General features: G+C 45.1%; 1 protein-coding gene across 3 annotated transcripts in view; it reads right to left on the bottom strand.

The window, feature by feature from the left end:
• Window positions 1–385: 385 nt before the first annotated feature.
• bi (bifid) overlaps window positions 386–13,003 on the bottom strand; it is a 52,542-nt gene continuing 39,924 nt past the window's right edge. For 2 of the 3 annotated variants that reach the window (XM_065480905.1, XM_065480904.1), the window contains exons 4-7: window positions 9,530–9,676; window positions 9,296–9,372; window positions 2,838–3,091; window positions 386–2,471 (exon numbers count right to left, since the gene is read on the bottom strand). In XM_065480905.1, the coding sequence (XP_065336977.1) occupies window positions 1,573–2,471; window positions 2,838–3,091; window positions 9,296–9,372; window positions 9,530–9,676 (1,377 nt within the window). In that variant the 3' untranslated portion in view covers window positions 386–1,572. The remainder of the gene's footprint in view (window positions 2,472–2,837; window positions 3,092–9,295; window positions 9,373–9,529; window positions 9,677–13,003) is intronic. The other variant, XM_065480906.1, reaches the window with a different exon arrangement.

Here is a 13,003-nt window from a genome sequence, read left to right as displayed (position 1 = left end):
TACCAGATTGCGGGGATTTTTTATAAATTCAGACTACGCATTCATCAACGCCGGTCTCGGGTTTCATGAATTTGAAGCGGCAGGCCTTTCAATCCGCCTCTAATCGAAATTAAGATGAGCTAGCGGCGGATTAATTTTCTTGTCCGTGCAGATTGAAAGAAAAATAGTAGTCGGGCTCAGAGCGGCCGGATGCAGGCAGCTGCAGGGATGGAGTTTCGGCGGCCACTTCAAAGCGGCGATTTGCTTATCTGGCAGAGATGAAGAAGCGCCGCCCAAGGCAGCGATAAAGGCCGATTAATTGGGTCCAGATAAAGTGGGCCCACCAACGCGCCGGTTGCGCGCATTCTCTGAATTGCAGGGTTTGTTCAAGTAGGGAAAGGTCAGATTTTATTTTTCAGTATAATGCTCTTTATTTTCTATAAGTATATAGCATTTTGTGTATGTATAATGGGTTCATAAGAGAGTAATAAACCATGAACATGTACAAAACAAACATTAACTCGCCAGCATCCTCACTGCTCTCTAATTGCTAGTAATAATATTGTGGGTATAGTTCATTCTCATTTATTTGATAAAATCCGTTTTCACGACCGAATAATGCGTTACTTATTGCTTATTAAGACATCAGATCATGAAAATCAAGAAGAGAGATTGCACATCAATTTATTTATTTCGCCGTATTGACAGACTTTGAATGAGTCTTTCGTCGTTATAATTAGTCGCTCCAATCATGCTAATTAAGGTAATAGAGAGAGAGAGTGTGTGTGTGAGTGAGTGAGTGATGTGATAAACAACGCAACGCAAAATGATGTTTTCGCCGCAAATTTGTGTTGGGTGTGTGTGTGTCTGTGCCGTGTTTTCTAAGCTTGCTGATGGTACAATTTCTTAATTCTCTTAATTAGTTCGTCGTCTTTGATGGTCGTCTTGTGAAAATACAGAATTTCGGGGGGATATGTCAATGTTGTATTAATTTACACTGATTGTTTCTTTAAACTCTGTAACCCAATATGGCGTAATAAAATAAAAGTTATATAGTTTTATGTTACACGGTAATCTTTGGTATTGCAAACTTTCACAAAACAAAAACAATATGAAGCAGCAGTAAGTGGTGGTTGATATATATACTCAACACAAAAATTATTACAGCAACTCAAAAACAATGTACACACGAGTCTGTGTTTGACAACAACATATAAATTTCGGGACGAGTTGGAAATTTATTGTAATATATAATTTAATTTATAAATTATCACTTGTTGTTTTCTTAATTAAATCTTCTCCTTCAACTACGCAAGAGGTTGTGAGACAGCGCGCGCCATTTGAAACATTCCCTCGAACATTCATGGTAAAATCGATTGCGACAAAAGCAATTTACGTTTCATCCGAGATGATAATCCTAGTTTGAAGTAGCATTTGTTTGTCTACAGCAATGAGGAACATACAAAGAATTAGCACGAGACATTGTTCAACAAATTCTGCAAAGATTGTTTGTTCAGTTTTTATTTTGCATAATATTTACACTTTACACAAGGCAATCAGTCCCAACGAAGTGGTGTGGTTTGTGCAATTTGTTCACTTGTCGGCCTTGTCGGCCACGTCACCCTTGTTCTCGAGTCCGTTCACCATCTTCTCGATGCTCTTGAGGTCGCTGCTGATCGGCGGCGGCGACTTGCTGTTGTTGTTGAGCTGCTTGGCGTCCGCCGCCGCCGCCGCCGACGACGGCGTCGGACTGCCGGGCGGTGAGCCCGCCACGACCTTGGTCGCGATCGGGGTGGGGGTGACGATGGCTGGCTTGGACGAGTCCGTCGACGTGGGCCGCGGCGAGTGGCGGGGACTGTGGTGGGAGCCAGGGGTGACCGTCTCGAAGGCTGAGCCGAGAGGGGAGGTGCCCAGCAGGGACGAGCTGGGCGTCGTGGCACTGGGGGTGCTGGTGGCAGGGCCGTAGGGCGCGAAGCGGTGCGCCGCTTTCAGCCGCTCAGAGAGCAGGGGGCCGGCGCCCCCCGACGTCGGCGAGGTAGCCGCCGACAAGGCCGAGCCCAGCCCTGGGTAGGCGTGGCCGAAGAGCGGGTGGTGCGCCGCCAGGGCGAGCTGCGCGTTGAACAGCAGCTGCGGGTGGATGCCAGGGGGCGCGCCCGCCCCGGTGAACAGGGACAACGGCGGTGGGTGCTGGCCCAACAGCTGGTGCATGTGATGCCCGGGGTAGAGGCCGTGCGGGTAGAGGTAGGGCAGCAGGTGCGGAGACGGGTGAATCGGCGGCCCAACCGATATGTTGGGACTAGGGTAGTCCGAGGACGAGGTGCCCGGCAGGGGGTCCTTGGACGGCGACGGCTTGGCCAGCGCCGTGCTGCCCGACTCGGAACTGCTGTCGCTAACCTCGGCACTGTCCATGTCCTCGCACCGCGTCCGCCGCAAAAGAGACTCTTGCTCTGAGGAACTACTGCTTGGGTCGTTTGTTGGCATGGTGAACCAACCTGCAACACCAAAAGAAATCCTTCAGTTAAACCAAAATCAAATATTTTAGATATTGGAAAAAGCGTGAATCGTTGTAATAAAATTAATTCATTTTTACGCTGCGGATGGCAGCACTGTATTTTACAAATATTATAAATTTGAGAAGTTCAGGGCTTGGAAAAAATTTAGGCGAGAAAACAGCACGCGGTGCCTTGTGACGACGTTAGCCACGTATATTGTTTTTCCTCCCTCTACGTCAAAAAGCATACTTTCGGAAATATGGCGCTATGCGATCTACTTCTTTCTAGGGGAAAATTTTCCCGTACCCGATCCCTTATGATTTTTTTTTTTACTAAAAATTTCTCGTTTTTTTTTAATTCACTCACTAGGGTGTTGAGGAAAATTGGGATGTCCTAGGTGGGGGTGGGCGAGGTGAGCTCCGAGGTGAGGGTGGCCTAGGTGCGGGTGGTGCGGCGACGGGTGCATGAGCGACGACGGCTCGGTGGTGCCAACCACGTCCACCCTCTCGTCCTCAGGGTCCGTGCAAGAGTCGGCCGCAACTGAAGATCTGTGTTTGCGGTGGTCCGCCAGTCTCTGTGCCTCCTCCTGGTGCCTTTGGGCCGCTAATAACGCTTGTCTTCTGAAACAAACACCGAAAATCGATTTAGAAAGTGTCGATGGTATATATGGTGGGTGTGATGATGAAAAGAAGAAGATGCCAATAACACCGCAGGCAGCATCTGCTTTTACAGGCGTTACAACTTGCACCTCCAAGCATCATCAAAATTTCCTCCTTCAAAGTGATTTAATCGCTTTCCGCGCGAGGTGCTCTCTTAAATTAATGTTTGAATCCAATCAGCTGTATATATAAGTATGTACAAAGTATAGGGATGTACATAAGCCGCAGAGAGAGCACGTCAACTTTCGGCGTAGTTCTCTTTGTGAGGCAATTAGTTGGCGTTGAAAAGCAGCATTTGTTGCACACTGCGAGCGAGAGAGAGGCGAGAGGCTCATTTTCGGGGGAGCGTCCTTTTGCTTTTTATTTAAAAGTAGCAGCATCTTTTCATATTTGCATCTCTACCGACTGAAAGAGAGACACACGCGTTCTCTCTCTCTCTCTTCTTTTTTTCACTGCTGTTGCTGCAATAATTACGCATTTTCGTGTGACAGAGCAGGGGATATAATAAAAATAATCAAAAGAAAAAGGCGGAGTGGGTGAAAAAGAGCGAACCCTCACTTGACGCTCTTGAAATTTCCTCGCGAAATGTGCCGCCACACTTTTCTCCATCCCTTGTTCAGTCAAAATATTCTAAGCTGTCGCATTTTCAAAGGAGGCTGCTCGCTGAAATGTTTTTGCATTAATTATTTCAAATTTCGCTGCCAAGAAGCGCGTGGGGAGGCGCCACCGCGTATTCGGTCTGTAATTGAATGCAGTTGCTTAACATTTAGATGGGAATTTCCACCCGGAGATATAATTTTGGCCCTGTGGGTGCCATTACGCCGCTATTAGCCGGCAAATCCAATTTTAATCCACTCATTGACGAGTTCAAAAAGTTCAACGCAACATTGTTAGCACTCAATTTGACCTTTTCCGTACCCCATTTAGACACTGAACCGGGCCCTATTGGGGATGCAGGCAGCAGCTCTCTCGCGGCGAGCGTTATTATTATTCTCGCCCTCACCCCTTCGACAAATACACACACGCGCGCGCTGCGAATGCATGCTCGATAAAAGCAGTGCACGCCGCTCTTTCATATCGGCTATGTAATAAATCTTGCGTCTCCCTGCAATATTTTGATCTTTTTAACAATGTCCCAGTGCGGTACTCCCCGTTTTAATACCACCGCAGATGTTTCCATGTCGAATATAACTGCTCACAACATTTATAGTATGCGCAAATAATATTTCATGAGCCACTTGAAAGAGAGTGCGGATCAACAATAAAAGTAATAAATATGCAAGTGGGGATGAATCCCATAACTCAAATTCTTCTCCCATGTTATATTAATTTTATTAAATTAAGCCCTCGTATTTTTCAGATATGCTGACGGTGATTAGCATTTTTCTAGCCAAGAGCTCTTCTCGATTTAAATGTTGCCCAAACGTGAGAGGTATTTGGTTGTAAAACGAGCAATCGCTGCGACACGTGCGTTGCGAAAATTGAGCACAAACTTAAAGTGCGGCTAATTACGGCAGCGCACCCGTAATGAAGCACTGCTGGCTGTCAAATTTTCATTTTAATAACTTAATAAGAGAGAAGAAAATGCAACAAAGCAATTTGCTGCCGATAATATTATTTTTTATAAACGCGCAGCACTTGTAAAACAAACAGGGGCAATTAAGCGCTCGGTTCGTGCGCTCGCTCTGTCTTTTTGCACCTTGTGAGTGAGTGAGTGAGCGAACGAGCGGGTCCCGTGCAGACACAGTCGCTAATGGAATCTTCAAGTTGGCGTTTATTCAAATGCAGATTAGCCCCTGGTTGTTATACTCTCAGCGGCAGCGTGTGAGGCGCAGCGTAGAACTCTCTGCAAACGAGCCCTGCGGCGGCGTAATATTGTTTTTATTGCTCTCTCCTGATGCTCATCCGCGCGCCAATTCGCCGCGCAGCAAACTCAGGTAGGTCGATTTGCAATTGTAATTTCCAGCCTCCACGCTGCCTAAATTAGCCGCATTAGAATTTATTATCCTTGCATTACAATTGGAAATGCGCGAGCGGCCTGTTAAATACTTGTGCGCATATTGGCAGACTGCACTTATATTTTTGTATATACTAAAGGAGGAAAGCAGTGAAAATGGCAGCTGCAACAATACCTGTTTAGGGCTGGTTAATCCACGTAACAAAATTGTTTAATCGCATCTATATATACCTAAAAAAAACTGCACGTGTTTCCTTGAAAAATTCACGCAGGCAGGGAGAACAATTTTATTGTTTCAAGCCTCGTATCTTTCTACTTCATCTTTTTCTGCAATATAGGTGTACGATTTCCGGTTGTTTTCTAATTATAAATTTATTACTTGGAAAAATTGCTCGAGAACACAAAAAACTGGAGAGGACTAAAGAAGTTCAATGTTATGATTATATAGTAAGATGAAGATTCCAAGCAAACTTATTTAAATTACAATCAACTGATTTAGCTCACTCAATGTGGTTCGCAGGAAAAACAAAATTCAGATTTGTGCTGTGAAAGTAAAAAAAAAAAACAGTTTATAATGACTTCGAAAATGCCTTATTTCAGCACATTCCAACCCTTGGACAGAGCCAATTGCATTGCCGTCCGACACACTTGACGGTACACAGCCGCTTTTTACACATACGGAATAATTCATATGATTTGCTGTGTGAACAAAATGAATTTAACTAGCGGGCATCAAGTGTGATTGAGCCCTAAACACACAAACGCAAAGGCCGACCACACACACCAGCAGCCGAGCTGGCTGCTTTCGTGTCTGCTATCTCGACATCGAATGCACAATATACAAAAACGCGCGCGCCTCATGCTCAACTTCAATAAAACAATCTCGCGGCGCGGAGCGAAATGTCCTTTGCGCCAAAAAGCACACCACTAGCTCTTCAGACACTCCATAAAACGGAGGAAATAACACGGCCGGCCGTATTTTACTTGCTCTGAATTCGTTTACCTTTCAGTAAATAAAATTGTGTGTGTAGCACAGCACGAAAAACAACGCCTCGAAAATAATTATATTACTTCCTGCTCGCGCAGACGAATTAGTATGCGCATTATTTCAACATCCACGGCGTTCGCTTGCTTGCTCGCTCGAGAGACAGATAGACGTATAAATAATTTTTATTTATTGCACCGCCCCGCGCGCTTTTGAGCATAAAAGCAGGCACACGGGGCATATGTGCCGCGCAGATAATAGAGCAGGGAAAAATAATGCAGCAAGGAGGATTAGGCGATGTTGATTGATATATCTCATTCCATCATCAAGTCCATTAGCTCGGCGCTGGGCCATAAAGTATACAACTCGCAGCCCGTGGGCCAATATTGCTCTCTCCGCCGCCGAGCAAGGGTGGGCCTTGCAAAAACTCACGCGATCTCACCAGCAGATATCCAGCGAGCGAGCATAAAAACCAACAGCAGAATGGATTCGAGTGCTAATTTTATGCCGTATTATTAAATCATAAAAACACAACGCTATCTCACGCAGCGCGCACCAGCCAGCCAAATTAAATAATTTAACAGCACCACCAGCTTTGCGTTCAAAAATCATCGCGTCCAATCCACGCCAATTGCGCGCAAATAAACATGCTCACTTTTTTCACACGAAACCTAGTGTACATATAGAATACTTGGTCATATAACATACACACACAAGAAATGTGTGTGTCCAGGCAGCCGGTGGTACTTCTCTTTGGGTGTTTTACAGCGCCACATTTTTTTGTTTCGAAAATATTCTAAATTATGACAATAATAAAACTGAAAATTGCACCACCTTTTCACTAAACACTACAGCAAATTTGCAAAAAATATTTTAGCTTCACTGTTTAAGGAAAAATTTCAAAAGCAAAGATTTATATGAAAGAATTAGTTAATCATTTCATACGCTTTCGTGATGTATTAATATTGCACGCAAAATTTGAAACGTTCCTTTTTTTGTGTTCTATAAACTTAACGACATTTGGGAATTATGTCAGAAATTAATAAATTTCAGCAATCAGACAATTCATCTATTTAATAGTGTCAAATGGTAATTCATTTAAAAAAAGAAGCAAATATGATTTACAATAAACTATGCCAGTTAAATGTATGCAGTGCAGCTAAAATATTCCATGTTGACTCAAAGCACAATTTTTTAGGGCGAGAGCAGACCTGATATATATATATATATATATATATATATATATATATATATATATATATATATATATATATATATATATATTTCTTTTTGTGGAAATGGTGACAAAGTCGGCGTTAAATTTACACAGCAGCTCAGGGCTAGTTGTGTGGCATCACAATAGCACACATATCTCTGCGTATTGTGTGTGTGCTGTGTAGAACGTTCATCAAGTCCACACACAATATTTCAAAAAAAGAGTTTCCTTTTCCCGGCGCGCCACACAATGCCTGATGATGGGTTATTAGTTCGCGGTGGAAGAGGGCTTTTTGTTAACACTTTCATTCGCTGCGGAGCACGCCAGGCGAAACGCATGCACGCTGCCGCCGAAATAAAGCTGGTTTTGCCTAAAAAAGCAATTAAGGAGCAATTTGGAAACATCATGCTGCTTTTTATTACGCCAGCTTCACGTGTGTGAGTGTGTACCACCCATCAGGAGCCGTGCAATTTGCATACGTGTTATTCTCTCGTCCCGGGTTTTTCATTTTCGGCAGCCGCGTGTGTGTGTGTGTGTGTGTTTTCTGAGCGTAATTGTCGACTGCGTACTTTTTGTAAGCGCGCGAGTGCGGCGGGCAATTACGTATTAATATGGGAAAAGTAGCATTGTGTCTGCCGAATTCACCCTTTGGCCAGAGTCGTAAAACGAACGCTTGCCACACGATTTGCATGACAATAAACAGCGCGGCGGCAAATATTTAGACGCCTCTAATGATATAGGTGTGATTGACTTCTTCTTCTTCTTCCTCCACGAACGGCGAGGGCATTTAAGAATGCTGGCTGCTGCTGCGTGCTGCGTGAAATTTGACACTTCTCTTTATCGGGCGGAAAACGACCGAGACGCATGCGACTGACTGAATGCGTGTTGCCGACTGAGTGTGTGTGTATGTGTATAAATTTCAAATATGCTCGTGGAGGTCGATGTAACAATATTTTGAATGGAATTTGTATGCAAATGAGCCGCTCTCCTACGGGGCCTCAGTCGCTTCATTTCCATTTTCGCCGGCGCTCTCCCTTCCTGCAGGAAGAATTTTCAATTTGGATGATGCTGGCTGGCAATACATTACTGCCCTAACCCTTCTGGAGCCGCATAAATAATGACAGCAAGTAGCCTCGGAAATCAATTTTCACGGCGTCAACTTTCACGCAGCGCGCAAAGTTTGGATCGTAAAAGCAGCCGCGTCTCCCAAACGGCGCCTAGTCCGTCTCTAAAAGGTGATGATATCACTTTATTGAATGCGCACGCTGGCCAAAGGTTTTCTCACTGACAGGAATCCATCACCACGACGAGTGTGTGTGTGTGTGATAATCAAAAGCATTGCTGTCTGATAATTGTTAGCCTTTTAATTGATGCAAAACAGCCGTCTAGACAGCACGTTTTCCCATAAAGCCAGCATCAATTTTCAATTACAAATTAGAGGCAGGCTAATAAAAGTTTATGGCACAAGTATGTGTTACACAGCACGATGATTGCGGTGTTGAGTTGGCAGCTTGCGTCATGACAAAAAGCCTTGGATTGGCCGAGTTTATGCAAATACGTGCAACCCCAAAAACATGCATTCATTATCTGCAGTTCGGTTTCGAGTCTAAACGAGACGTGTCAGTTTTCCGGATGTCCGCTGCGCACAATTCGCAATTACTGCGTTCAAATTGGCACTGCGAGTACGACGCGGGAGCGAGAGGGGGCGGAGAGTGGCTGAAATCGTGTCGCCGGCGTCGCGAAATCCCTCGGACGCGCGTTCTGGGTGGTCACACTGCATTGTCTAATTGATCAGAATGAACACACCCCGCTGATAGGGTGGCTTTGTGCTATTAGAGTCAAGTGCGAGATTCGTCGCCAATTTTGAGCTTGGGTCGCGAGGATCATCACGTCTGACAAAACGAAGGGGTTAATCGAGTTCCCTGCGAGTTTTGAAATTGCTTTGAGGAGTGCTTTTCGTGTGAAATTCTATAATTGAATAATTATAGGTTAGATCGAGTGACTCACTTTTTCTCGCGTTTCCCAGCTCCGGTGTCTCTGAAGCCTTTGGCGAAGGGGTTGTTGTCGATTTTTAATTGAGTAATCTAAAAAGAAAAATTATGTTAGACATTGAAGATTCGCAAGTGAAAATTTTGCGAGCCGAAGAACAATTTAATTCAAGCATTTCTATTTAATCCCAATTGCTTTTTATTAAAAAAAAATTGACGCGTAAATCAATACTGAATTGAAAACAATATTTACCTTTTCATTTTGGTAGGCAGTGACTGCGATAAATTCGGTTTCTTTAAAGACGTACGTCCTGAAGGTGGAGTAGGGCAGTTTCATAATGTCGTTCGCCCTGACCAGATGGAATCTTGGCTGATATTTGTGCATCGAGTTGAGGATCGTCTGGAACAAGAGAAAACAATAAAGTGCAGAAGCTTGAGTTAAAAGCAGGGGTTTAAAATCGCATTATTCTATATATACTCGGCATCTTATACAAATTAAAAATAAATGTATATATATCGCTTTTCTCGATTGTGCTCTTTTGTCTCCGACTTGGTGCGGATCGAGGCAGTGGCAGTAGCGGCTTTTGTGTTTTATTTGCTCGCTCAGGCACTCGAGTATAGAAAAGCAGTTTGCTCCGCCGATTGTGGTGGGTGGCCTCAGTGATAACATGGCTGCAACCAAGTTCTAATTAGACACCTGCAGCATAATGAGCAACCATTTACATCACAGGCGGCGCAAAACAAAGGAATCGATCTTTCCACGAAAGATCAATCGGCGAGATGAACTCTCAATTGCCAACGCACGCAGCTTGCACGGAAGACAAGTTTGAATTATCTCGGGGAAAAAGCGTGGCGATCTGTCGCGTGAGCATCGGCATGAATAAATTTCAGATCATTAATCAGGCGACGGATATCGCATTTTCGGCGACGGAGACTGCTCGCTACTCCCTGCAATTTGTCCTTGTCTGCTTCATTTTCCGCACGGTTTCGTGCAATCACCGGGTCCCGGCGAGATGACCGACGCCGTCAGCACAAAAAAGCCACGCGGAATGCATTTTTAGCAGCGAGCTGCAGCGGGCGAAAATTGAGATAATGAGAGCGTTTGTGGCGTGATCAATGAAAAATCAATCGGAAAAAAGCAGCGCGCCGGGGGAGGTGCTCTCGTTTAGCTTCAAATTGCGGGGGACAAAACAATAATTGTATATATATAACCGATCAGCTGATGTGCGCGAGCACGACAAGAGCACACAGCGTATTTCCCACAACCTAGTTCGCCTGAACACAGATGCAATTATGATCTGCCAGGAAACTGTGAGGCTGCAATAGAAATTATTTTCCCCTGGTATGAAAGTATGCATGAGACACGACCGGCGGTTGAGCCGATTTCTCGAAATTATGCTGTTTATTCCGGCACACATCACGACGTCGAATGAAAATTTACTTTTGTGTGTTTTATATATATCACGTCGGTGTAAACTTCTCATGGAATTTTTTGATCTCTTCGTTTTCCGGAGAATGGAGCTAATTCAATTCATCTCTCGCGATTTCATGCCTTTTTGCGCCTAACCTGTAATTAAACATCCTTGAAAGTAAACACCGTTTAATTTCCTAATCTGCTGTGAATCCGCGAAAAAGCGGAATTAATAAATTTCTAGAGCTGATTTCCCAAGCTGTTAAAGAGCGAAAATTAATCTCTGCGCGCGATGCACACATATTTGCGGCCGGGCCAAAATCGCGGCTTCTGCCACAAACATTTGCAGCGCTGGGGTTTGACATTAAAATTTGACTGCGGGCTCTGAACGCATGCATGTACGTACAAATTCGCGGCGCGCACGCGGAACACATTAGCCGTCACAGCCGTTGACATTCTGGTGGCAGAGTGCGACATTTCACCCCGCGTGTGTGTGTGTGTGTGCGCGCTGCTTCGCCCCCTATCGCGTGTGTCTTCATCATCCCCCAGCTCAATTAATGTATTACTTCGGCACGACATGATATGCCATCGGGGGAATAAAAAATTCCCAAATACGAACGGGACGACTTAATCCAGCGTCGATCGATTTTCGCCGCGGCTATAAAATCACCCGCGCACCGATCCAATCCCAAAATTGGCTCTTTGGCTTTTTATCGTAAGTCACACACACACGTGCGCCGCGCCGAGGAACCGGGACTGGCTTTTTCAAGTGCCAAACTGACATATCAATAGCACCGCTGGCAGCAAAAATTAAAGCGCACTTCCTGCGTGTCTGTGATTAGGCGCCTTGAATTCGGTTTTCTGCGGATCAAGAGGCTGCGCTTGTTTATCACTTTAATGAGCGTCTCAGTTCGCACCAGCGCACCACGGGGCCACGTTTAGTGACCCCTGCGCCCCATTATTCAGAGCTAAGTCACTTCAAGAGTGCCGCGCCGAAAGGTCAAACCAGAGCAGCGCCGGCCACGCACAAAAAGTGTATCGCGGCTTTTCAGCTGCGGCTGTTCTGCTCCCTCGGCAGTTTTATCGTCTCGAACAAGCTCGACATGCAAATCGTCTCGTGCTCTTTCGCTGGTTATCTCTCCCTTTGGATTGCCTGCAATAATTACTGAACTGCGATTTCAGTTTATATCAATGCACATTCAACTGGCTGCAGTGGTCTAATCTGTAAAAGGGGTCGTGATCTTTAAGCTCGGCTCTTCAGCTGGCAAATTTATTTTTAAGAATTTTCCCCTTGATCCACACTAGATTCTTTTTTGGAATCAAAAGTGGGATTTCCGAGATATTCCTTTTGAGGTGTTCGACGACAGGCCGTAAGTCTCGGCTGCTGAAAATTTTCGTCACCACATAAAGAAAGCCAAGCCGACTTCTGACAAAAGTTTAATGGCTTGTAGGACAGCGGAGCAAACTGCCGCTTTTATTTGGCTGATTGTTTGGCTGACACCTCTGCATTGTCCCCCCGGACCGCCGAGAGGCTGCGTGTCCCACCAATGGGGTTATAAAAATTATTGCTTAAGAGAAAAGGGGCTCCCTGGGGCTCGAGGCAGGGGGTCCAAAAGGTAGCCGCGGCTCTTGTGATCCCGGGCAAACGCCTCTTCCCATAACCAGAAATCCAGCTAACTGATAAAATCTCCGCTTTTCGGAGCTGCGAGATGAGAAATTTCTTGCTGCAAAGTGACACATTTATCTTTCGGCTTATGATGTGTCCCTAATCTGCTATCATCGAAGTGCTGCTGCGTGAGGATTAATTTAATATTTCGTCTCAAGACGAGATTATCACCTGTTCATCTCGCGACTGTGTTCTACAGAATATAATATGCGGTAGGATCGTACAAACACACACACACACACACACACACCAGACGAGAACATATGCAAATATTTATGGCGGGCGAGGTGTGTGCCCGCGCCAATAAATTTGTTCGCGGCTCATGGGTGTGTTTTCAAGTGTTAATTTACCTATTTTCGACTGCTTAAGATAAACATCTCGGTTTCGAGGAAGCCGAAAAGTCAACAGAATTAAAGGCTCGAGCAGGAGGTGGGGAAGTGAGGATAAAAACGCGCAATTTCACGCCCAATCCAAAGCTGATCAATCTGCGCCGCTGATGGTGAGTCAACGCCAAACACCAGGCGTGTAATAGAACCCATCCCTCTTTGAAATTAAATTAATTACCGAGCAGCGTGTTTGTTGAGCTCTGCGGACGGCTGTCTGCAGCCTAATCGGGCGCAGTGACCAGGCGGCAGACGCGCAAGAAAATA

The sequence above is a fragment of the Cloeon dipterum genome, chromosome 2 (genome assembly GCF_949628265.1).
Source record: "Cloeon dipterum chromosome 2, ieCloDipt1.1, whole genome shotgun sequence".
Classification (NCBI taxonomy): domain Eukaryota; kingdom Metazoa; phylum Arthropoda; class Insecta; order Ephemeroptera; family Baetidae; genus Cloeon; species Cloeon dipterum.
Note: the sequence above shows the minus strand (reverse complement) of the source record. Positions and strands in the feature narration are given on the sequence as shown.